Source organism: Rousettus aegyptiacus, unplaced genomic scaffold, assembly GCF_014176215.1.
Source record: "Rousettus aegyptiacus isolate mRouAeg1 unplaced genomic scaffold, mRouAeg1.p scaffold_m13_p_16, whole genome shotgun sequence".
Taxonomy (NCBI): Eukaryota; Metazoa; Chordata; class Mammalia; order Chiroptera; family Pteropodidae; genus Rousettus; species Rousettus aegyptiacus.
Window position 1 is genome coordinate 28901747 of NW_023416291.1, and position 23875 is coordinate 28925621.

Genomic DNA, 23875 nt, shown 5'->3' on the forward strand with positions numbered 1-23875 from the left:
TCCTTGGCTGACAGGGACACAGAGAAATGCTAGTAAGGCAAAAATGGAGTAAATTAAAAATATGCTTCAATCTATAGGCTCTATTTATCTATGTCTTTCTTTAGTAACATAACATTAAGGTAAAAGGTCATATCCCCACTGAAATATAATTTATATTTACCTTTTATTAAATAATTATGGCATGGCATGAAGTTAAATATTACAGAAGGTAATCAAGGGGGAATTCAATAGAGAAAACTCAGACATGAGAATTTCGTCTTTGCTATACATAGAACGTCTTAATCCTCCACTGGGAGTCATTCGGTTTGCTTAAGGAGTTTAATAATACACATTTCAACTGCCACAGAATCTAAATCCCATTTGGATCAGCCTTGGAAAAACTTTCATCAATACCTTGAGATTTCATAATATTTCTCCTGAGAGCCTGGATCTTATGTGTCATTTCTCATTTTGATTGCGAGTATAAGATATGAGGTTACTTACATATCTTGGACCCAACAAATAGATGTAAACTATAAGCAATGTGTGAAGGGTTTCCTTTATAAGTGAACAGTGTTTAACTAAAAATATCTACTGGGAACCACTCATTAAAAAAAAAAAAAAAGCTGGCTGCTGCTCAATATTAATATTCCCAAAGGGTTGGTGAGATGTATAAATTCTATTTAATTTTTTTCTTTCCTTAAGGGGAGACATGTAGACCCGATAATGCTTACCCAAGCTTTTGACTCCACTTCTATTTCCCAAAAACATAGGAACACTGGCTAACATGGCAAGGGGGCTCTTTGTTGGAGTTCTGGTCAACCTCGAACAAAAACAGCATTGACATTACAGGCAGAAGGTTACTTATACCCTTGACCAACAGGGATACTGGACACAAAGACGATGACACCAAGGGCTAATGGAGTTTCTCTGCAGAGACTTGAGAGGAGACAAATAAGATGATGGAACGAGGGAAGATCTGAGTACTCGATCGGGCTGTCGCTCTGGAACATTGACCTAGGACTTAGCTTTCCTCACTAGTAAGCCTTCAAGTGGACCAGGATCCTCGTGGAGTCTGCGGATGGCCCATGAAAGTCTAGAAAGTCTGAGCCTCGCTGTTTGTTTGCACATATGTGCATTTGTCAACAGCAATGGAGTTTTATCTTTATCAGATGTGCACAGAACCCACAGTCCACTCAGCGGTCTAGCTCACAGAACCAGAGGATCTCTCCAGGCCTACCTCTAAATCCCAGCCTTCTCCAAGAATAAAGATGACAATGCAAAAGAACCCTGCCCAAAAAACCTAAAATCTATGTAACGTGACTGCCGAATAAACACCAGATCAGAAGAGGGACTTCGCTGTGGAAGCAGAGGAAAAAACACACATCAGAAACACCTCTCCATGTGGCTCTGGGCAAGGACGGTTAACTACACGGTCGGGACTGGAAGGCATAAAACAGCCTAGCTTGGGGAAGGAATTCAGCTATCGACAGATGGGCTCCCGCCCTCACGCCACTGTTGGACTTCCCATGCTGAAGGGTTTCGATCCTACACGTTGATTCTGCGGCATCTGCCTTTCTCGTGCCATGTGTTTGGTTCTTCTCTCTCTCCCTCTTCTTCCTCCCCGTTCCCTTGTCCAATCATCTACCTTCGGCCCTATTCCTCATGTGTTCAATATTCAAAGGCTATATTCCATTAACATTTTCATGCTCCAAGTTAACTTTTTTTTCATAGTAGTTGATGCTAAGGTAGAGATAAAGCTGGCCCAGCCCAGAATCTGCCTCCCTTTCAGACCCTGACCAACAATGCCACCTTCGGACCAGGTGAACTTTGGTTATTTCTCTGCAAAGACAAAAGTTTGGGCTATATTGCCTCAAAGACCTCTCGTAAGCTCTTGTATTGTATGATTTTATTATTTATTTCGTGCAGTAGAAGTCTTTGAGAAGTGCAGATGGGTGGGGGTGAAGCCACAGGCTGTCGAATTAAGCCGTCTTTAACCTTCGTTACATTAAAATCTTTCCCTACATCCATTTGTTTCCATGCAGCAGAAGTTCAGTGTCAAGAATTTTTTAAAAAAGGACAAAGATAATATAAAAACACATTATTAAGAGGTGGTACCTGCTTTTGTGGATACAGGAACGAGAACATGAGGTGAGAACCAGCAGTGCACAAGTGAAAAATTAGACAGAAGCCTGTGATATTTAATTTTAAATGAAATATTAATTTAATATTTAATTACGCTTTGATTTCAAGAAAAACCGCAGCAGCAAGACAGATTGTTTGAAGAAGGGAGTAATATACATGGTTAAGGAGACAACTGTAAAAATTAAAGATAAATTTCAAGGGTAAATTCAAATGCCACAATGGAGCAGTTATGAATATGCTCGTGTGCTCCGTAATGTGTATTTAGAATATTATACCTGAGAGCACCAGACCATTAAGGGGCTGGGATGTCTCTAGCGAAACAGCAGCCCCTATTCTGGGGCTGCCGAGGGAGACGTGATTGCTCAAACTCAGCTGAATGATCTGAATTCCACAAGAGGGGCGGGTGGAGGCAACTTCAGTAAAGCTACAGGCTACCAGGAGGGCCGTTGATTCAACCTGTTTCCAGTGTGAACAGGGAACAATTGTACTCGGGCCAGTTTTTGATGTCTGAATAGGGTATTTTTAACTAAAAATCAGATTCATTTCTTAAATGGGATTTTTTTTTTCCAGGATAATGGTATAAAAAAAAAAAAAAGGAATGTGAAGTGGATGAGCTATTAACGTTTTCCACCCAGATTGCACATCTGTGCTGTGCAGCTTTACGAGAGGAGAACCCCACACCTCATGCAGAGCCCCGGGGAGAAGGCTGTTCGGAGTATGATTTGGGGGTTTGTGGAAACATCTAGGCCTCCCATTTCTCTTCCCAACCGTTGTCTGTTCTTGGCCATTTTTTGGTTGGTTAACACTTTCTCCCAAATTATTCACAGGGGGAGGTAACCAAATGCATTCATATGTGCTAAAATAAAAAATGAGAAGTGTCCTGGGGGAGGGGCTAGTTGACATGAATTCTTTGGCTCCCCAATGTGTCTCCATTAGCCAGGGTGTTTTGATAACTTCTAAATTCAACCACTCACGTTGGAAAGCAGCTCCTCTTGGAAAGTATGCCCCCGAGCCAGCTGGGCCCAGGGGTTCTCTGCTGCTTTCATCGCCCCTAAAAATCCACTTCCCCTTCACCCTTCCTGCAGATCCCAAGTTCTCTGGCTGCCTTGGTCTTCTCTGTCACCAGACTACAAGATCCTGATTTCTAAGTACGGCATAGGGAACATCGTCAGTAATATTGTAATAACTATGACGGGTACTAGACTTACTGGGATGACAACTTTGTAAGGTATATAAATGTCTAATACTATGCTGTACACTTAAAACTAATATAATGTTGTATGTCAATTGTAATTGAAAAACAAATTAAAAAACAAACAAACAACAAAAAAAAAAAACTTGATTTCTAATCTAGACCCAGATATTAAGGATACGATAAGGCAGGGCTCTCACAAAGAATCAACCTTTTATAAAAGGAGGAAAAAAGTCCACCCTGACCAAACAGCAGTAAGGGAGGAAGCCGGCTAGGACTCACCCCAGATGCTGCATCCTGCCGTCTGTTTTCAAAGGTGAATTCTGTTTCTATTTTTATATATATATTTTTTATATTTCTATATATTAGAATTCTGTTTCTAATATATATTTATATTTTTATATTTTATATTTCTACACATTTGCATATCTACATCATTTCATCGTCTCAGTAAAATAAATACTTTTCCATTTTTTAGGTTGGAAAACTGAGACAAAGAATGGTTAAGGGATTTGCCAGAAAGTTGGGACTCAAATCCAGGCCTCTAAGCTGTGTCTTCTTCTGTGTCTGTCTTCAGCCCCAATGTTAAGTTCTCTCAAGTTTAATAACGAAGTGAAGTCCATATTTCTTTGCCTTCTACAACTTCGGTGATTCATGGATAATTTCCATGACTTCTAGGGAATTCAAAGCACTTCATAGGCTCTAAGCCTATTACATGACATTGAAATAGAAATAATCCACTTTGCAGTCTGGAACACCAGGGCACAGGTGAGGCGTCCTCTGTGCCTTTGCGTACTCACTGGCCAGGCCCATGTCCTGTGCGTTTCCTCAGGGTAACAGTCAGACAGCTGAGGCCATCGGCATTTGCCAAGTAAAACTGCTGGATAAAGCTGAACACACGGCCTCGGTGTAATTTCTCCTTAGAAGCTACACAGTATAGGTAAGTAGCACAGGTTAATGGTTATGAGTGCAGTTTTGGAATAAGACAGCTAGGATTAGACCTAGCTTGGTGACCTTAGGCAGCAGGATTCTCATTTATAAAGTTGAGATAGTAACAGAACCATCACAATGAGAAAGGTGGTGATTAGATGAGCTCACAAGACAGAGCCTGACCCTCCCTACCTGCTCAATACATGACAGATGTGAGTACTGAATTACTATCATCATTTTTTTTCATACTAGTTCTATCTGATAGAACTCACAGGAGACTTCTCAACAAGTAATCAAATGTTTATTTAGCCCAGGTTCTGCAAAGAACCATAGGAACAATACCAAAAAGCTGTGCTCATCTACCCTCTATCTTCGGTGACCTGCCATCATGACTTTTCACAGGTTTCTGTGAATGGTGAAGATTTTGCAATTATAGATAATGGCAATTCCTTCCTTAAATGCCAAGCTCCAGACATTCTCCCCCTGCAGTCTCAAGACAGCCAAAAAGACAGTCCCTGCACAACCAGTACCATGGCCCCACTGGGTGATCCTACCAGGATGATTTTTCTGCACTGCCAGTTCTCTGTGGGAAAGCCTGTGAGGGGAGGAAAGGAGCTCCTGCCCACCAAGCCTGGGCTGGCAGACCTCCTCTAGGTCGCACACCCGACAGAGGCAATTGGACCTTTCCTGATACACTGCACCCGCCCGCGGAGCTCTCAATTCCGCAGCAGCAAGCTGCACTTTAGCACATCACGGATGGAAGAAAACAGACCTGCACAGTCACACGTGTGAAGAAAATGTGTTGTTTTTCAGAGCCCTGATGTTGTTTACGCTGTTCTTGGCAGCAACAGCCATGGGGAGCTGATTACTGCATTTTGGCTAATTATGTCAGGTAAGTTACATCTAATAGGCTCGAGTTTATTATGATGGTGTGTCCTTGGATACGAGAACTATCGACGGTTCAACCATGGACGTGGGGGCTGAAGGAGGGCAGTTTCCCTGGAGCCTCGCTTCCCACCTCTTACTTTTTGAGTCTCCTTCTAGAAAGTTTCACCTAAGAGTACATATTATCGTGTGCACGGTGCAACAACTCAGTCTCATAAGAACTGCCCCATGTTGTGAAGAATTTTATAAGCCAGAAAGTCTCTCTACCAGCCTAATAAGCAGGACTCAGGTTCCCAAACTCATTTCTTTGTTTAAAATACAGATTCCCAGACCCTCCCAGAAGAGGTTAATTCACTATGTCTGGAGTGGGGCCAAGCATGATTCTCGAGCTCAGCCAAATTAGGGAAACACCTCTGGGTAATAGTATAATTACCCAGAGCTTTATAGAGAGAGAAAGGAGGCTCAGAGAGGTTAGGTGACTTGACAAAAGGACAAATAAGTCATCGACGACACTGCCGGCATCTGCAAGCAGGTCTCTGGCTGAGTCCAGTGCATCTCCTCTTAGAGCCCTTTGCGTCCTCACTCTGCCCCCACTACAGCTCTCCACATCTCAAGTTTTTCATTTCCTCTAGAATCAAGATAATATTTTCCACCTCACTCCTGGAGCTGAGGATTTTGCCTCGGCCTATTGTGGTCTCAGACACACTATCCTATAGCTAAGCACTGGATGTGGGACTGGAAGGGCTGATCCCAGCAGGCTCAGAATGTGTGGCCCTGGAGGCCAGGCTGGCTGGAAGTCCAAGAGGCTTCTGCCTGCCACTTCCTGGGGAGAAGGCCAGGATTCTTCGCTGAGGTAGGCCTCACCTCTGAGGTACAGTAGTCTTGTCTTCAGTCACCTGGGGAAGCCATTGCCTTTTTAGCCATTGGACTAAGATTCCCAAAGGGTTGTAATTAGCCTTCCACGCCCCTGGCTGCTCAGTGAGTGGGCACGACAAGAGACCACCAATCCATTTCCTGCGGCATCCAGAACCCTCTATAGATAATATCAGCCACTGTCTCCACCCACCTGAGTCACATTTGGCCCAACGACCTCAAGAAGGAAGTTTTTAGAGAGAATGACAACCTCCTGAGGCATCCCGAATGGTGTTGTAGCTCTGTTTTCTTCTCTGATTGTGAGAGAATATGCTATTGCTTCCTCAGCCCTCTCGCCTCTAACTACCTCCCAAGGCCCTGCCTTCTCAAAGGCAGTCAGACTTCTGCAAGAAGCCTCGCTGTTCCCTGGCAGGAAATCCGTTCTTTGTACCTAAAGAATCAGGTTTGCCAATGTGTGCTGTTTTGGTGTTTAAACATGTGTGACATTAATTTTCTCGTATTTTAGTTTCTTTGCTTAACTTTTAATTTAAAAAAAATACTTAATTTTATTCAAAAATAAAATCGACCATTGACCAACACGGGTTCGAACTATGCCAGTCCCCTTATACATGTAAATACAGTTGGCCCGCCCTATCCCTGGGTTTCACATCCTCGATTCAAATAACCGTGGCTCAAAAACAGCATTTTTGATCTGTGACTGGGGATTCCTTGGTGCAGAGGGCCAGTTGTGTGCATTGTTCTATGCCATTTTATATAAGGGACTTGAGCGTCCATGGATTTGGGTATCTGTGGGAGTCCTGGAACCAATCTCCCTGCAGATACTGAGAGAAAGCTGAAGTTTAGGGAGAGTCGAAAGTTACATGTGAATTTTTTACTGCATGGGGGATCTGCACCCCTAACCTCCACATTGCTCAAGGGTCAACAGGTATAAGTAACCAAAATTAATAATAATAATAATAATAATACGAATACCCCAACCCCACCACTGTTAACATCTTGGTATGCAGGCTTCCAGACCTTTCTTGGGATTTTATGCAACTATTCTTTTTTCATATTATATACAAAAATGGGACCACATTGTACATACAGTTTTTAAACTTTTTAAAAACCTGTACTACAGACATCTTTCATGTAACTAAATATCCATCCACAGCATTACTTTTAATGTCTAAAAACTGTTTCAGTGGAAGGATGTTCTGTTATTTATTTAATGAGTCCCCTAATGAACACTAAGGACGTTTTCAATTTTTCACTACTATAAACAGTTCTCCAATAAACAGCCTTCAGGAAGACTCAATTATTTCCTAAGTATACATTCCTAAAAGTAGAATTGTTGGGTCAAAGGGTACATAAATTTTTAAGGCTCATACTGTTAAGTTAATCAACCTTCCTATAGCAGCGTTAGAAATTTTCCACTTTCTTAGTTTTGCCAACCTGGTTTTATTTATTTATTTATTTTTTTAAAAAATCTTTGCTAACTTGATGGAGGAAAATGTTATGTAGTTGCCTTAAGTTGCATTTATTTGATTATTAATGTGGTTTGGACTTTTAAAAATATGTTATTGCTTAATCGTATTCCTTCCTGAATTAAGTCCTGATGTTCCTTGCTAGCTTTTAATTTAGGTATTTTTCTTTTCTTCCTGAATTTGTAAGACAGATAACATTCACCTTTTTATCCACAATGCACATATAACATAGTTGCTGAAAAATAGTAGGCATAAAATAAATTTATACTGAACAAATTAATGAATTTTTTATATGTAAGATCATATGTCATATAACAAATATGTTATTTGTCCTTTTCCTTTTGATTTAATGACTGGCACTTTGACATGCAAAAATTTTCTCTTTATGTAATCACATATTTATGTTTGATTGTTTCTGTCCAAGGTTGGCAAGGCTCAAGTTTATAAAAACTTTTTGAAATGTCTACATTTTTAATGAAAATTATTTAATTCAAGCATTTCAGTTTATGATATGAAATTAGATATGTAACTTTTTTTTCAATACTTCACTAATTGGCCCAACACTTTTTGTTAAACGGTCTGTCTTTTCCACATGGACCTGAGATGGTTTCTCACCTATATGGATACTTGTGTATTTACACTATTCGTGTGTACAAAAACTATTTTTAAATGTTTTCTTTCATTGCATGACATTTCTGTATGTTCCTACAAAGCCCCATATTCTTTTAATTACTGAAACTTGAAATAGGTTTTAATGTCTGGTAGGCCAAGTCCCTCTCATTTTTCAAAATGAGGGGTCCTATTTTAGCACTTTACTTTACCAGAACTTTTGTAAAGTTTCCCCCATTTTGTTGGTACTTTGATTGGCATCGTGTTAAATGTATACATTAATTGACATCTTTACAATATTAAGTCTTCCCACCTCTCGGCCAGCTGGAAGTATTTTGTCCTTCCTCTGAACTCCCTTTAGCACTTTATACCTTTTTAAAAATCACTTTCTAAACTATACCCACCCAATTTTTCAAACCTGAAACCCGAGAGTCTTCCCCTCCCTTCTCTTCCCCAACCTTCACCCCATCCAATCAATCATCAAGTCCCGTCAGTGCTACCTCCTAAATTTCGTCCACTTCTGCCTGTCCCCACTGCCAGCACTCTGGTCCAAGCTACCATCATTTCTGGCCGGGGCCACCACACTGGCCCCTAACTGACCTCCCTGAATCTGCCCCGGCTTCCAAGCCATTCTCTTACACTGCAGCCAGAATGAACTTTTAAAAAACAAATCTGATCATGGCATTCCCCAGCTTTAAAATACTCCAGTGGCTCCCATGGCACCTGGGGTGGAACCAAATGAGCAGCCCTGACCCTCTCTTCCACCTTGAACCCTACCTCTCTTTAACTCATTCTTTCTGCCCTGTTCATAGTGGCCGTCAAATGTATCCCATGTTCTTTCCCACTGCAGGAACTTTGCACATACTGTTTTCTGTTTTAGGACTGTTCTTTAAGAAGGTTCCATTTCACAAGCATATATCCACAGCATCCTATACAACTTTTAATCCTCATCACATTTGTAATTCCTTATTCAAGTCAGTCTCCATGATGATAAGACTAATAGTGGTAATAAGAATATTAATAATAAACACCTTTTTAATAATAAGACATAATTGCTCTCTACCCCAAGTACTTTACATACAGAGGTGTTCTAGATCTGACTTGTACCAGCTCATGAGAGTAAATTGTTAAATTTTCAGGAATTTTGCAAGCTGGTTAATGGCATATTGGTAGCTCAAAATCAGCCATGGTGACAATATTTGCACCATGGAAATCAGTAAATCCTACAAACCAATGCTTCCCTCATCCTCACCTTTTCCCTGGAGAGCCAGCTGTTAAACCTTTACCAGCACACCACTGTTTCTGTGCACTGTATTATTTAGTCCTCACCACCACTCTGTGAGGTAAGGTGGCCCATTTAATAGATGGGGAAATAAAGAGGTTAAGCCACTTATGCGAGATTTAAGAACTGTCAGGAGGCAAGCCCAGCACTGCGTCCAGGCAGTGTGACACTAGGGCATGAACCGTTTGCCTTAAATCACTATATCTTAATGTTGAGGAAAGAAAGATCCTTCCGGTCCCACCTGTCTGCAATGACCCCAGCACACGGCATAACGCTGAGCATACTGTTCATGCTCAACCAACGCTCCCTTCATGAGTAAGTCGATAATGGCTCAGCACGTTAGGAAAAGAGAGCTCTTCGCAGACACTACATGGCTAAATTAAAGATACCGGCGGGAGGGCCAGATACCTGTGTCCTTGCTCTGAATACACCTTGAGTTCAGTGGACAATTGTGAGGAAGTCACTTCTCTCTGTTTCTCAGTTTTCTCATCAGCAAAAGAACGAGTTTGACCAGATGATGTTCAATGTCTCATTATTGCTAAGATTCTTTGAATTTACATGTAACATGACATCTATTATTTTTATGGTGATGTGGGCTCCTCTTTTACCAGGCACTGTGTTCCCAGGAACTGTGGATCATAGCCTCTTCTATTCTTGTCTGGGAAGTTCCCACTTCGCTTTTGAAATGTCACTCTGTTGTCCCCTCCCCTGGAAAGCCTTCACTGACTCCCCAAACTCAGCTACTCCCTGCTCAGTGCTCTGACAACCCTTTTTGAGTTTATATCTTTTATGGGACTCAAACCAATTATTGTAATCTACAAATGACTATCTCTTCTAGACCTGAAAGCTGTTAGAGGAATACTGATATTATTGATTTTGTGCCTTGAGAATCATATGGAGCTGATGTTTGTTTAACAAACAGAAGGATTACACTGATACCTGGGTCCTACCTTCAAGGACTCAGATCTAATTGGTCTTGGGTCCAGCGTGGGCATTGGTGATTTAAAGTGAAGCCAAGGGTGAGATCCTCTGCTTTCAATGGAAGTTAACACATGCACACACGCACACACACATAATACTAGGCTCCAAACGTCCACGGCCCCACCGAGTATCGAGATCATTCGTTACTTCGGAAGAGAGTTGAGGATCGGTGGCACCATGGTTGGCATTAGTCTCACCTCTCTCCTCCCAGGCCAGAACTGTCATCCATATACAGCGGGTGTATGTGGGCAAACAGAGGTGCTGCAGCGCTATACATGGAGAGCATCCTAGAGTGAGACCCGTTCCTCGCCTGACTTCAAGGACGGCCCGGGCTCCTGGTGCCGTCCTATCCCACCCACTGCTCCTGCTCGGTCTCTTTCACAGGCTCCTCCTTGTCACCCTGAGCCCTGCACACTGGTTCTCTGGAAGTGCCACCTACACTTCTTCCATTCCCTATACGCCCTTCTGAGGCCATCTCTTCTCACCCTCTTTCATCTACTCCTAATTGATATCTACCCGTAGACAAGAATAGGAGGCTGAATCCAAATGAGAGAATACACTATATAGTAATATTACTAAAATTCATAAAATGTTTGATGTACTTTCTTGGTTTATATCTTTTTTCTCTCTAATCACTATTTTCTCTTTTAAAGTACAATATCCTAGTCAGTCTCCCTGGCTTCAGTTTTTCCCCCGACTAAATCAGTCTTTATACCAACAGCACTCGTTTCCTTTGCATGGGAACCCTCAATGTCATCTTATATTTTGCCAAATCAAGTCCAAACTCCCATACTAAGTTTTTTTCCCCATTATTTAAAATTGTGATAAAATACACATATCAAAACTTGCCATCTTAAACTATTTCTAAGATACATAGTTTAATAGTGTCAAGTGCTTTCACAACCCAGCTCCAGAACACTTTTCATCTTGCAAAACTGAAACTCTGTGCCCGTTACACAACAGCTCCCATTCTCTCTCCTCCCCACCCCCAAAAGCCACCATCCAGCGTTCTGTCTCTATGAATCTGACTACTGGAGGTACCAGACAGAACTTTTAAGCTGTGTTTTGGTTTCCCGTGCTTCGCTCATCTAGGCTGAGTTCTGGTTTAAGTTCTACCCAAACTTCGCCATAGTGTTGAGCCAGCCCTCTCTCTTCCAGGCACCGCTCACCTCTCCCTCTGGGCCTTTGCACATGAAATTCCCACCGCTAGAACATTCTTCCTTCTCTTTGCTTATCCGAATCCTCCTCATCCTTAAAAATAGACTTCAGCATTCATCTCCACTCTAGCCCACACTAAACTCTCTCCTCCTGGGACTCCTACTCCATTCATTGGAAACACCAAACATTTTGGATATGCTAATTCTCCAGCTATTCTGTGCAATGTACCACTGCCTCCTCCAAAAGTTCTAAACTTCCACATGCAGACTAAGTGTTATATGTCACTATACTTTCTGCCTAGAAAATGTAGTAGATACAATGTAGATATTCAACAAATATTGAACTAATAGATAATTTATACTTTCATGAAATGTAAAGATAATTTGAATCACTCTGCAGCATTAGTGGGCAACTTTCTTGAACCCTTTTCTAGAAAATTAGTTATAGCTGGCAACTTCATCTAATTTTGTATGGATGGTTGCTTAGACAAAAGTCTATTTGAGCATGCTTCCAGCACAGTTAAATTTATAAGAATATCCTCCTCAAATGAGCTGCTATGACCATCTTACAGAACACACAGAAATTGCTTAAGTCAAACACAAATTTAGAATCAAGCCTACACTTCCTCATTCACTGCCTATCATCCAGCTCACTCTCTGCATACTAACAGAAAGACCTAGAAAAGTTAGAATGATTATGAAGTGGTGAGACTGGGAACCAGTGCAAAGGTGAACCAGGAGCCAGTCCCTCTTGGAATAATTTTCAAACCTACCTGTGTAGATGAACCTCCCTGGAGCTCCTTTGCAGAACTGTTTGGATTTGTAAGACAATGTCACCTCCACTACTCCGGGGATGTGCCGAGGAGGAGTCTGCACTCTGATGGCGTGAGGAGTTATTAGCTGAGGAGTGAATGGGCAGGGAAATGAGACACTTATTACACAAGTTATCACCAAGGATATCGAGAACATGAGTCTCTCCCATCAGTCCTCTCACCAGGGCAAACTGGAGTACTCACGACATCCCGAATGCTCTGAACGCCCCGTCTCTATGTCTCACATGTTTCTCTCTCTCACCTCGGAACTTCCTCTCAGCCTAACCTGTCTAGGTCTCTTCCCTAGCCCAGCTCAAGTCCCCTCCCACCTCCTGTGACCACCCTACCTCCACCCCTAAGGTCACTCCCTCTTCCCAGTTCCTACACTGCTGTGACCTCACATATGGATTTGGCAATTTCCATATTCAACATAGCATCATTATTTATCTTTTTGTAACATGTCTTGTTGGCTTTCTCATTATGAAAGTAGAACATTTCCACTTTAGAAAATTTGGAAATTACAGAAAATATAAAGAAAAATATTAACATTGTATAATCCAAAACAACCATTATTAGGCTTCCGTGTGTTTTCAGTACTTTTCTATGAATGTGTATCATATAATTATATTTTACATCTATAGACACTGTTGTCTTGATTTTTTTTCACTTAGCATTACAGCATAAACATGTGTTCTTCTCCTAGTCATTAGATTTTTTTCAAAACACAATTTTTAAAGGTGGAATGATTATTTAATAATTCTTCTACTATTCAATATCTAGGCTATTTCTAATGTTCCACAATTATAAATAATATTGCGATGAATATTTACCTGTTAAGGGATCCATGCCTGCGGTAAACTGTGGCATATACATCTTTTAGCCTTTGGTGCCCTGCTCATACATAGCAGGTACTCAATAATGTAAGCTCATGCTGCCAGTGCTCTAGGAATTACTAGTTTCCCCAGAACAAAACAGCATTTGGGCCAAATATCAGGGAAGCAGTTGCCTTGGCCTACCTCGCTCCATACAAGCATGGTTCCAAATACCACTTGGAGGCCATCAAAGAAGTTGTCCCCAATGATGATGACCATGGCTCCTCCTGTGGTCCAGCCTTCACTTGGGCTAATGGCTTTGATGCACGGGGTAGCTAAGAAAATAGAAAAGAAGGAGTCACATCTGCCCTTTGGTGGCTGAAGTTTGGAGTTTTGGGGACTGCCTGCTCTTGAAAGCTGTTGGTCATTCCGAGAAGCTCAAGTTGAGTTTCACTGACTTGCTGTCACTCCCTAATTGGTTGTTGGTTTTCACCAGGTCATTAAAGCCTAATGAGTTGACCACTATATATGAAAACATGGAACACTTAGCTAATTGTGTAAAGGGTGTTTTTAGAACTCTGTTGTTTTTCTCCATATTTTTATAAGTTGACCACACTGGAAATGTGTAAATCCCTTTTCTCTCTCCACCTCCTCTGCCCCAAGATGTTAAGATTTATAAGGCCAGTTAATGTGCTAGAGAGAGAAGGAGAAAGCCAAATTTATCATAGAAGAAGGTTTTTTCCAGCTCTATCAAGAGACAATTTCTAATCACTTCCCTAACTTTGTCAAAAGGATCCGCCCCCCTCCTCCCCCCGTCTTCTTCCATATGTTTGAAGCCTCTGGACTTTATGTCCCAACAGGAACCCAATATGGTTTTCAGGCCATAACTAAAGTCAATCCATCACTCCATTTCCAAAGCTGACAGGGTCAAAGGTGGAAGAGAACTTTGGCAGGACTCCAAAAACATGAGCCCCCTTTGAACAGCCCGTCAATCACATCCAATCAGTCAAAAGAAACTGGATGGGTTCCTAGTTCTGAACCCGAGGGTTTTCTTCTCCCCTTCGGTGCCCACTGTGGGAGAATTAACACCACTCCAAATTCTTTACTGATTCAATCATTTTCTTTCAGTTCATTAATTCCTATTTAAAATGATACAAGACACATTTTAAGGGCTGAGTTGAGGCGGGGGCTGGTGGGCAATACAGAGCCAAACATCACACTAAAATATTTGCCTAGTTTTAGCCACTCGTTCTATAGTACAAGGCCTCCTACACCAGTGAGCTGGGGAGTGTGGAAGGAAGGAGAAGAACTTAGATGGACTTTACTTAGGTAAAGTCCTTCGTATACTTTAATTTTTCAAACAACTTGAAGTTTAACAGTTACTGGTATTTCTAATTACTTTAATGCACATGGAAAACTATGCAGAACAGGCCATGATTTCTTCTTGTCCAAGCAAACAAAAATCAATTAGTGTCAGTTTCATTCTGCACATTGTTTTGTTTTGCCCACAATCTGTTTAAGGGCACATCTGACACTTATTCATACATGTCTGGCACTGCAATGTTCCTGTTTAACTAAGATGTCATAGGCTTAAATTTGCCCGAAATACCTGTCTAGAAAAAAGAAAAACACGGAACTGAATGAGTGAGACTGAGGCTGGGGACTTGAGCATCGGGACGTGTGTGGAGTTGGTGTTTACAACTTCACTTAAAACACAGTCTCGTGTACTTTCTCCACTCCTACTCAGAAACACAAATCTGGAATTCAAATGAGGAAGTTTGTGAAGATCTTCATCTGCCTGCTCAGCCCAGATCGCAGAAGGCCCTACCTTCCGACGGGTCCAGTCTCCTCGCTCTCCGCCCGTGCTTAGAGTTGTTATGAACAAACATGTTGTCGGAAACAGCCAGCACATGTCCATCCACATTCACCGTTGTTGACAACACAACCTGCACATTTAAAGTATAAAAAAAAGGGGGGGGAGCAGTGTGGAGTTAGTTTCCCATAAAGTAGTAAATGTGCCAGAATTCTGTTTGCCAGACTTCCATATGGCTAATGAGAGACGGGACGGAATTTGGGGACAGGGCCATGCTCTCGGCATATCGACAGGTTATCTTCCTACTATAATTATGGCAGAGCTTCATGGGAAAGGGGACTGCTCTTCACCCATGTACTGTCACGTATTTGTGTTCTAACTGTGCCCAGGTGTTGAAATCGGGACACTAGCCTTCTGTCCGCTGATTCTAGCAACCTAGCTCACTGTCAAAGGCTTTAGACAACCATTGCCAGCTGACCCTCAGGCTGTAGTGGCAACAAGAAGCCGATTGTGTACCATTGGGAAGCTAAGATCTAAGCACCAGCTGGGAGGTCATTTCTCCAAGCTCAGGACTGAGTTCTCGCACTTCCGACATGTGCTAAAGCAAAGCTGGCATGGAGACGCTGCCTGATGACATGCCTGTGGTGTCCTCACCCACTAGAGAGCAGTGGCAGAGATGCTCAGACTTTCGATGAGAAGATAAGGTTGCTGGAATTCAGTGGTGAGCGTGCAGACCATTTAGCATTTACCTTGAGGAAGGGGAAGTGATGGGTGCGGAGTGGTGAGAGCGTGGATTTGGAGTCGGGTAAAACTAAACTCACCACGTCTGCTACTCCCTAACTTGTAACCTTGGACATATTACTTAACCTTTTCAAATCTCCACTTTTCTCACTTGTAAAACATAAACATTGCCTAAACAATGCTTATTTCGAGGGCTAAATGAGATAAAATAAGGATAAAAATGAGATAATATGTGTAAACTATTCTATGCGTAGCTTGAATGAGTTCCTCTCCTAACCACCTCGCCTCTGCCTTGTTTGACCAGTTAATGGAACAGATGACATTACTCATTGAACTCCTTCCACAGTCAAAGTCTTCAAGGAGGCTCTAGAAAGGGAGACACAGGGGCTGGGTACCAAGAGTTACAAGGCATGACCCTTCTCCTCAAAGAGCTTACTTTCAGGCTAGAGAAACACAGTTTACACATAAAACAAGTGGCACAAAGATTCAGATTGAAATGAATTCTGTGTGTGTGCTGCAGATGAAGGGTGTGGAAGAATTTCATAGAGGCAGAGATGGGCTAAGGTCGGAGAAGTTGGGAGAGTGTAGCAGAAGTTAGTGGAATTGAACATACCCACCACCTACTTACTTGACCCAGGAAGATGAGCCATCCTGGATAGGAGTCTACTTGTCTCCTTGTTATGCATAGAGATTTTTTTTTTTGGTTCGTGCACATGTAGGTGTGTGTATGCATGTGTATATATGTATATGTACACCTTTTGAGGAAAGGCATTGAATAGGTACATAATAAGGGACCATGTTTAAGAGTGATTCTTCCTGTCTCCCTGTCTACCCCAAAATTAAATTTGATGATATTTGACTTGTAATTTTTCTGCCACCTCTTCCTTACTTATTAAATGAAGGTAGAAAAAACCTCGACCCTGCCTTACCTCCTAATATGAAATAAGATTCATTAGATGGCACTTAAATTTTTTACTGTGAATAATTTCAAGCAAATGAAATAAATAGAATAGTACAATGAATCCCCATTTTTAGGTGAAATTTACATGCATTGAAATGCACAAATCTTAGCTGCACAATTTTAACAAATGAATACATCCAGGTACTCCGCACCATATCATGATACAGACCCTTTCCACTGCCCCAGAAAGTCACTTTGTGTCCCTTCCCAATCAATCCTACCCACTACCCCTTCCTCTTCTAATTTTTTTTAACTTAGAGTTTTAGATTGTATCTTTTAAAATTTTTAAATATATATTTGAATATAATAGGGGTTTAAGAGAATCCCTAAAACCTTAGGTCCCCAAAGTATTTCACTTAGTCTGGTGTCATGGCCTGACAGTAGCGTACAGGAAATTTTGCGCGGACATAAGTGAGCTTCAATCATTCAATGCAAAAGTATTCATTGAGTTCCTGCTACATGTAGAATATTATGTCAGGCCCTAGAGATTCAAAGACAACATAAAAACGTGTTCCTTAGTCAGTTACATGTTTCTCCCACACTTCAATTCCTCACTTGTGAATGCACTACAGGTATGGTGTCCTTGCCTCTCCGTGACATCAGAATAAATGTAAAGGAACCTCGGTTGTCATTCAGAAAATTATCATCAATATAATTGCTCACAATTCAGGGATTCAGTTGATTTAGCTCTGGGTCTGTTTTCAATTGTGTCCATGATAACATGTTAAGAGTCTGGGGAGAGTCTTTCCATCATGTTCCTATCACGTAGCCACCGTAAGAAAGGGCTACTTATCACTCTCAGAAAGTGCATGAAGGCACAAGGCCTTATCAGGGCCATCTCAGCAGAGCACAAGATGGCGGCATCATAGTCAAAGGGAGAGAGAAGCCATCTCCTGCTCTTGGGATTGAGATGAACAGGAGGGTTGAAAGCATTATTCTCTTCATATGCTTACCCTCCAAAAATAAAAGGAGAAGGTGGAGAAAAAAGAGGAATCAGACCACTTTGGTAAATTGTGTATGTGAGTGAATTTTCAAAGATATAGCTGTCATCTCTGGAGAAAACCAAAAATGAAAGGGTGCTTCAGGCTTTAATTGCTAATGAGCTATAGTGGGCACACTGAGGAGAGCCCTGCCGGCCTGAGGATTATGTAGATGTAAGAGCAATCTCTCTGAGACCACTTTAATTCATTCCACAAGCTTCTTGTCATACTGTACTTTAATGCTCCTCCTGCATTCCTGCTACAAAATATGGGGCTTTCTCGAGCCAGCCGATTTCATCATTGTCCATTTGGGTGGAGTGAGACTCAGTTCCAAAGTGAACATTTCCCGAATGACATACCCTGATGGTTCAGATGCACTTCATTATTTTCTATTAACAATGGAAATAAATTTTAATCTCTTGCTGGCTAGCGCTGGCCTCTCATGACAGCAAGGGAATTAACCTGAATTATTTCAGTGTCTGCAAAATTTATTACAAGATTTTAAATTATGTCCAAATGTATGTGTGTGTGCACGTGTATGTATATATAGATAGATAGAATCAAGTTCCTGTTTTTAATATTTAAAATATCTTAGACTCTGAAATATCTAGAAAAATTTGCCAATTTAACTAAATTTACAAAATGTAAAGGATTCAACTCACAATCCCCACCACGTGAAAGCAGACAGGTTTGGAGGTTGTTCTTATATGTGAAGACACACACAAATACTGACTTTTACATACATTCACTCCACTTCTGGAAGAATGAACAACATTATGGAAATGAAGATGCATTTGGTACATTCGAAGCTTCGAATTTAACTTCCTTCACTGCTTTCTGATGAACGATGACAACGCTGATATTAGTCTCTTCAGAGACGTTAAAGTTTCTGAATGTTTGAAGACTAAAGGAAGTGGAATGTGCATTCCAGCATCGTCTCACTCCCAGGCCTTCCCCTTCCACAAGCCAACTTCTTTCCCCTAGTGAGTATTTCCTGGGTCACGAAGGCTGACCTTTTCCATCTGGAATCAATCAGTCAACCCCTGACAACTTCCTGAAACACCTCACTCCATTTCCTGTTCTCTCCCCCTTCTCTCTTTCCCCCTGGTTTGCTTCACTCTTCAAAACTGCAGGCCACAGCAGCTTAATGTTAGAGGGTCAGACACAGTTAGACTCCAAAACACTACACAAGGACACCTTTGACCTTCAAAAATCTTTACATCTTAGCTAAACAAATCAAGGTCAACATTTCTTACCATTACCTTGTTAACTATTTGCATGCATCTTTGCCAACGCTCTTCTGATCATATAATCATCAATACCACTTGTTCTCCTAAGATCATAAACTGATCTGTTTTAGAAGTAGCAAATTTAGTATTGAGAAGGGGTGACATTTAAAGATACCCAAAACTAATAGTCACATATATTATAACAAACATACATAGAGTACTCCGAACAAAAGAATTTCTACACCTCATCAGTGTCTCCTATCACCTGAACCTGAACCTTTTCTAAAGCTGTCAGACTCTCTTGGCACCACCATTCTGCTGGCACAGCCCTAAAGGATGCCAATTAGGAATACAGATGTCCATAATTGGTGTGCGATGGACCCCTGGTTTTTGCTGCTGACACTGGTGACAGCTTTCATTTGTTTCTCATAGTTGGTGTATCTGTATTTCAGCTCAAAGCTCAAAATAGGCAAGGCTGCAGAGCTGAAAACTAAGCCATTATGTGTTAGAGCTCTCCTCAACTGATCCATTTCAACACAAAAGCAGCAATCAATTACATTCATGTAAATATTACTTATGACGTGGTACCTTTAAGCCAAGGTTCCAAGAAAAAGAAGTAGGGATCAATTGGAATTGCTTGCATTTTTTTAAGTGAAAGTAGTTTTTCACTTTCTGCAATTCCTTATTTTGCTTAGTGCAATCTCTAATTTTTGGTGAGAACAGATCAATAAACATAGACCAACTGGAGAGTGACAGTGTAGGTTCCATTTTGAATCATCCAATTAAATGCAGTTTTAGTCAACTGTACAGAAATAGAAACATTAAAAGCTCGTATCGTCCCTTGAAAAATGCAAGAAAGTCTTAAGAAAATCTACAACTGTGTTAGCAATTTGCTAAAAGTATGCAAGAAAAAATGATTGGCTTTCTCAAATTATATTTTTCTTCACATTACCCAAAAGTACTCCCATGTCCCGCACTCTAATAATTTATATGAAGCAGGAGCTGAGTTGTAAAGAGCCCTTTCCTGCCTATAAAAGGCCTCAGTGGGAGTCATCAGTTAGGTGGACACATCCGTTAATCTGCCTGCACAACTAACTTTCCTGTAGAGAAACTTTCTTTGGTATCAGAATGATAGCGTGTGACATGGGTACTTTTACAAAATGGCATATTCCCACTCTTAGGTTAATTTTATGCCCAGTCTGAAATACCTTTGGCTTTTGGAACATCACACTTTTATTTTTTAATATCTATCCTTCCTAAAGCTCTATGATTTAGTTAAGTTACATAAGTCACTGGGATGACCAGCATGGAGCCTCCTCTTAGCCAGCCTGTCTCAGCTCATACCCAGGTGTTCCTGCAAATAGCCTAAGTCTCACACAGGAGGGTAAAAGAAAAAGAGAAGTCAAAATGAAAAATGAGCGGAATGACTAAATGATCTGCTTTTTTTTTTTTTGAAACAGACGAGAATCCCAGTGTCTATAGTCACCAGAGGGTAATTACATTGGTTTGAAACCTCCCCATATGGATCGGAGTTCTTGCTTTGAAAACACACCAAACTCTACCATTAGTCAGACACATTTCCCCTCTATTTCAATGAAGGTCATGCACCTCCTAGCTGAATGTGGAGCCTTTAGTAGTTTAATGTCAGTGAAGCTACAACACATAGCATTTATAACACACTCAGTGTGGAAGACTCTGATACCTACTTACAAACACACGTACACCAAGCTAAATAAAATGGTCTCGAAAATTCCTGTTATTTTGCCAAGTATGAAAAAAAATTCTTTATGACATTTTACATCTGGAAATGGAATTAAATTCATGATGTGCTTCTCCCTTATAACTGTTCAGTTGCTATATATGTTATTTCAGCTTTCCCAAAGCATAACTATTATGTGGGATTTTATTTTCCACCTGTGGAAGGAGGAAAGAGACATAGAGACCATTAAAAGGACATAGAAAATCAAGACAGACTCTGGTCATGGTGGGAAACCAAGTTTGGAGTCCATATAATAAGAAGAAATACTCCGTTGGTATTTTTATACATGGCGTAATTCTCACATTCAACAAGGGGAATCTGACAAAACAAATTTTTCTAAGCCTCCATTAATTCATCTCAGGCTAACAACAATCAGCTTGGCTACTGCAAATTGTTTCTCCTTACCACTTAATTCTTGGCACACACCTTATTTCCAAACCAGATTTAAAGCCCAGACTCTTCTTTGTTACTGGACTCCAGAGTCTCCAGAATTACCTTTAAACACTTACCCCACAAGTATGGATTTTGTCGTCTTTTTTTTTTTTTTAAAGAAATTCCCAGAATTCTTAGCCAACACTGTTGTTTCCTATTCCCTAAGGCTAAATTTTCTTTTCAGTTAAGTATCAAGTACCAAATGAGAGCATACGAGGTTGATTGCTATTGAGACGGATGTGGGGCATTCTGGGGTTCCTCACACAAAGGGAGAGGAGACTGTGGCATGAATGACATACCTCCTGAGAAGATACTGTCTTAAGGCACCAGACAGTGCTGTGTTTTAATCAGTCAAAGGTTTTGTTTGACACTCCCAGGCCCTGTGCTACATGCCATGGAGGCTTACAGAAAACACTGTCACGACCCCAAGGAGCTGCCATGTAGTTGATGAAGCATAATAAACATTACACACAATCAAAAAACATTATCATACAGTAATACATAAATGAGGACTAAATTGTGTGGCCATTGTATACTGTAGGAGTCCAAAGGTGAGAAAAATGAACCTGAGCTGAACACAGTAACGAACATTTTCAACAAGGAAATGAGATTTGAGATAGGCCTTGAAGAGTTGAAAACCCTTTGCTATACAACTGGAGGTTACTGAAATGGTTACCCCAGCACTATAAAACAAATCTTAATTGGCGTAGTAAGTGGTATAATATGCCAAAGAGCATTTCTGCTGGCATATTTTGGCAAATTTGGCTTAGGATGGACATCTTTTAGAGCTCATCTTTTAAAAATTAGTTGAATATGGACAGAAATCAAGTGACATTTTTTTAAACCAGATTTTCACATCATCAGGGAGCCTCAAGGTCAATAACCTGTTTACAGCTAAATTTCCCTTCATCTCAAAGGCCATAGACAGTACTACTTTCACTCTGCCTCATTTCATTCCATTGGACCCATTGCTTTTCCCATGTAAAATGTATGCCAGGTAGAATGGTTATAGTCAGGGGCAGTGTTTTACTAGCAAACATTTTGAGGGCCCCAAGGGAGCCTTAACATATTTGATGCTGTTCTTGATTTGGCTGGGCTATTCTCTTCCACCAAACTCTGCCCCACAGGGACCTCATGAATCACCTGTTGTCCATCAAAAACCAGGAGCACGTAGGCCCCATAAGCAGCTTAAGGATCTATGCCCTCTTATTGCAAAACTAAGAGAGTTTTGCTTTCCAGGAAGCTCTGCATATGATTGCTCTGGAATGTTTTCAGGTGTTAGTGCCCAAGTTTGAGACTCCTAAAATGTCTGAGCTCTCAGGCTTTGTTTCCACCTAACTAAAATCTAACATATCCTTTCCCAAAAGTTACATAGGCAGTTACCTGCATTCACTTCTCTCCCTTTTCTCCCCAAAATAACTCATTTCCTATGTGAGCTGGTCGAATTCCTTATCTCCCTGATCCTTACAGCCATTTGAGACACCAAAAGTCAGAGAGTGATGTTGGCAGGAGGTTATACCATCAAACAGAAAAGCCTGAAGTAACCCACAGAAAGCCTCCCCCCAGCAAAGCGTTAGGCTGCGTAAAAGATCCTCGGAGGCTTTTTTCTGACTCCAAAGAGATAATTATTATTTTTTTAAATCATACTATATGGTTTGTTTTACCACCAGATAATGGACTCACCTGTTGATCAGAGAGAGGCCATAAGTCAAGTGATTTTCATCATGTGCTTTAAAACGCTGCTCAGTAGCAGAGCAACCTTCAAATGGTGGGTGAGATCACGGAGCAGCTGGAGTAGCTCTCGAATTGAAAGATTTGAACTGAAGAAACCTGTAGGCAGCTGGAGCTATATTAAATTTTTACCATTTGGACTTAATTTAAACTCTCGTTTCCCTCTTCAACGGGTGTGAGAGAAACATTCAACATTTTTTATTTAAGGAAAATAGATGGTGGTGCCATTAAAAAGTTTTATATAAGAACTGGGGGTTTAAAAAATCATAAGGGTTTGTTGGATGGATCTTGGCCCCGTTCCAAGATGTGAGCAGCCTTGCCCTTTGCTCCTGCATCGTTTACTCAAACAGACTAATGGCCAACGGCCGGCTGTGTGGACTAGGTAACTTTGTCATCTGCATGAATCCCCCCATTGTTCCTGTGCAATTGTCGCATCCAGCATGTTGCATTAACAGGCTCGAGGCCTCTCGTAATGTCCAGCTCCCCCAACGAAGCTGGTCAGTCCTCACAGGGCCCCACTTCTTTCTTCATTCTGACGGCAATCTTTGTATCTTCTGTTCCTTTCCGCCCACCACTGTTCCTTTCTTCTCTCCTCCTCCGAGTTCTGACAGACCCGCTGGGTGTGCCCTCACGAAGCACCAACCCTCTGCCCTCACCCCCTTGAGATGTCCTGGGGTTGTGTGTGGATCCCTCTGAACAAATAGGAGTCAACTCGGCACTGATGGCATTCCCAAGCTGGCCCCTGAAATGACTTTCCTTTCACTAGAAATGTATGTGCCCCTCATACATCTTGATCTCTTATCTTGTGAAGCAAAGGATGGCAAGACCTGTATACATACCTCAGTCCTCTCCCTAGCTTAACTGAATTAAAAAATATATATATTATTTAGATGGACCTAATCTAAAAAGGGTGTAGGGGGGTGAACCCAAGGGTTCTTACTGCGTGATCCTAATTACGAGAAAGCTGTAAGTTTGAATGGAGTTCCTTAAAAATAGTTATAGGGTTAGAGATGTGTCAAGACACCTGCTACCAACTCCGGAATGACTAAAGTACAAGTTGGTGCTGTTCATATGCTGGAAAACACCAGAGCCCTCTACAGTGGTCA

General features: G+C 41.3%; 1 protein-coding gene across 2 annotated transcripts in view; it reads right to left on the reverse strand.

Moving 5' to 3' along the window:
• EBF2 (EBF transcription factor 2) overlaps positions 1 to 23875 on the reverse strand; it is a 179869-nt gene that overhangs the window by 23846 nt on the left and 132148 nt on the right. For both annotated transcript variants that reach the window (XM_016148163.2, XM_016148165.2), the window contains exons 8-10: positions 14952 to 15069; positions 13328 to 13458; positions 12273 to 12399 (exon numbers count right to left, since the gene is read on the reverse strand). In XM_016148163.2, coding sequence (XP_016003649.1) covers positions 12273 to 12399; positions 13328 to 13458; positions 14952 to 15069 — 376 coding nt within the window. The remainder of the gene's footprint in view (positions 1 to 12272; positions 12400 to 13327; positions 13459 to 14951; positions 15070 to 23875) is intronic.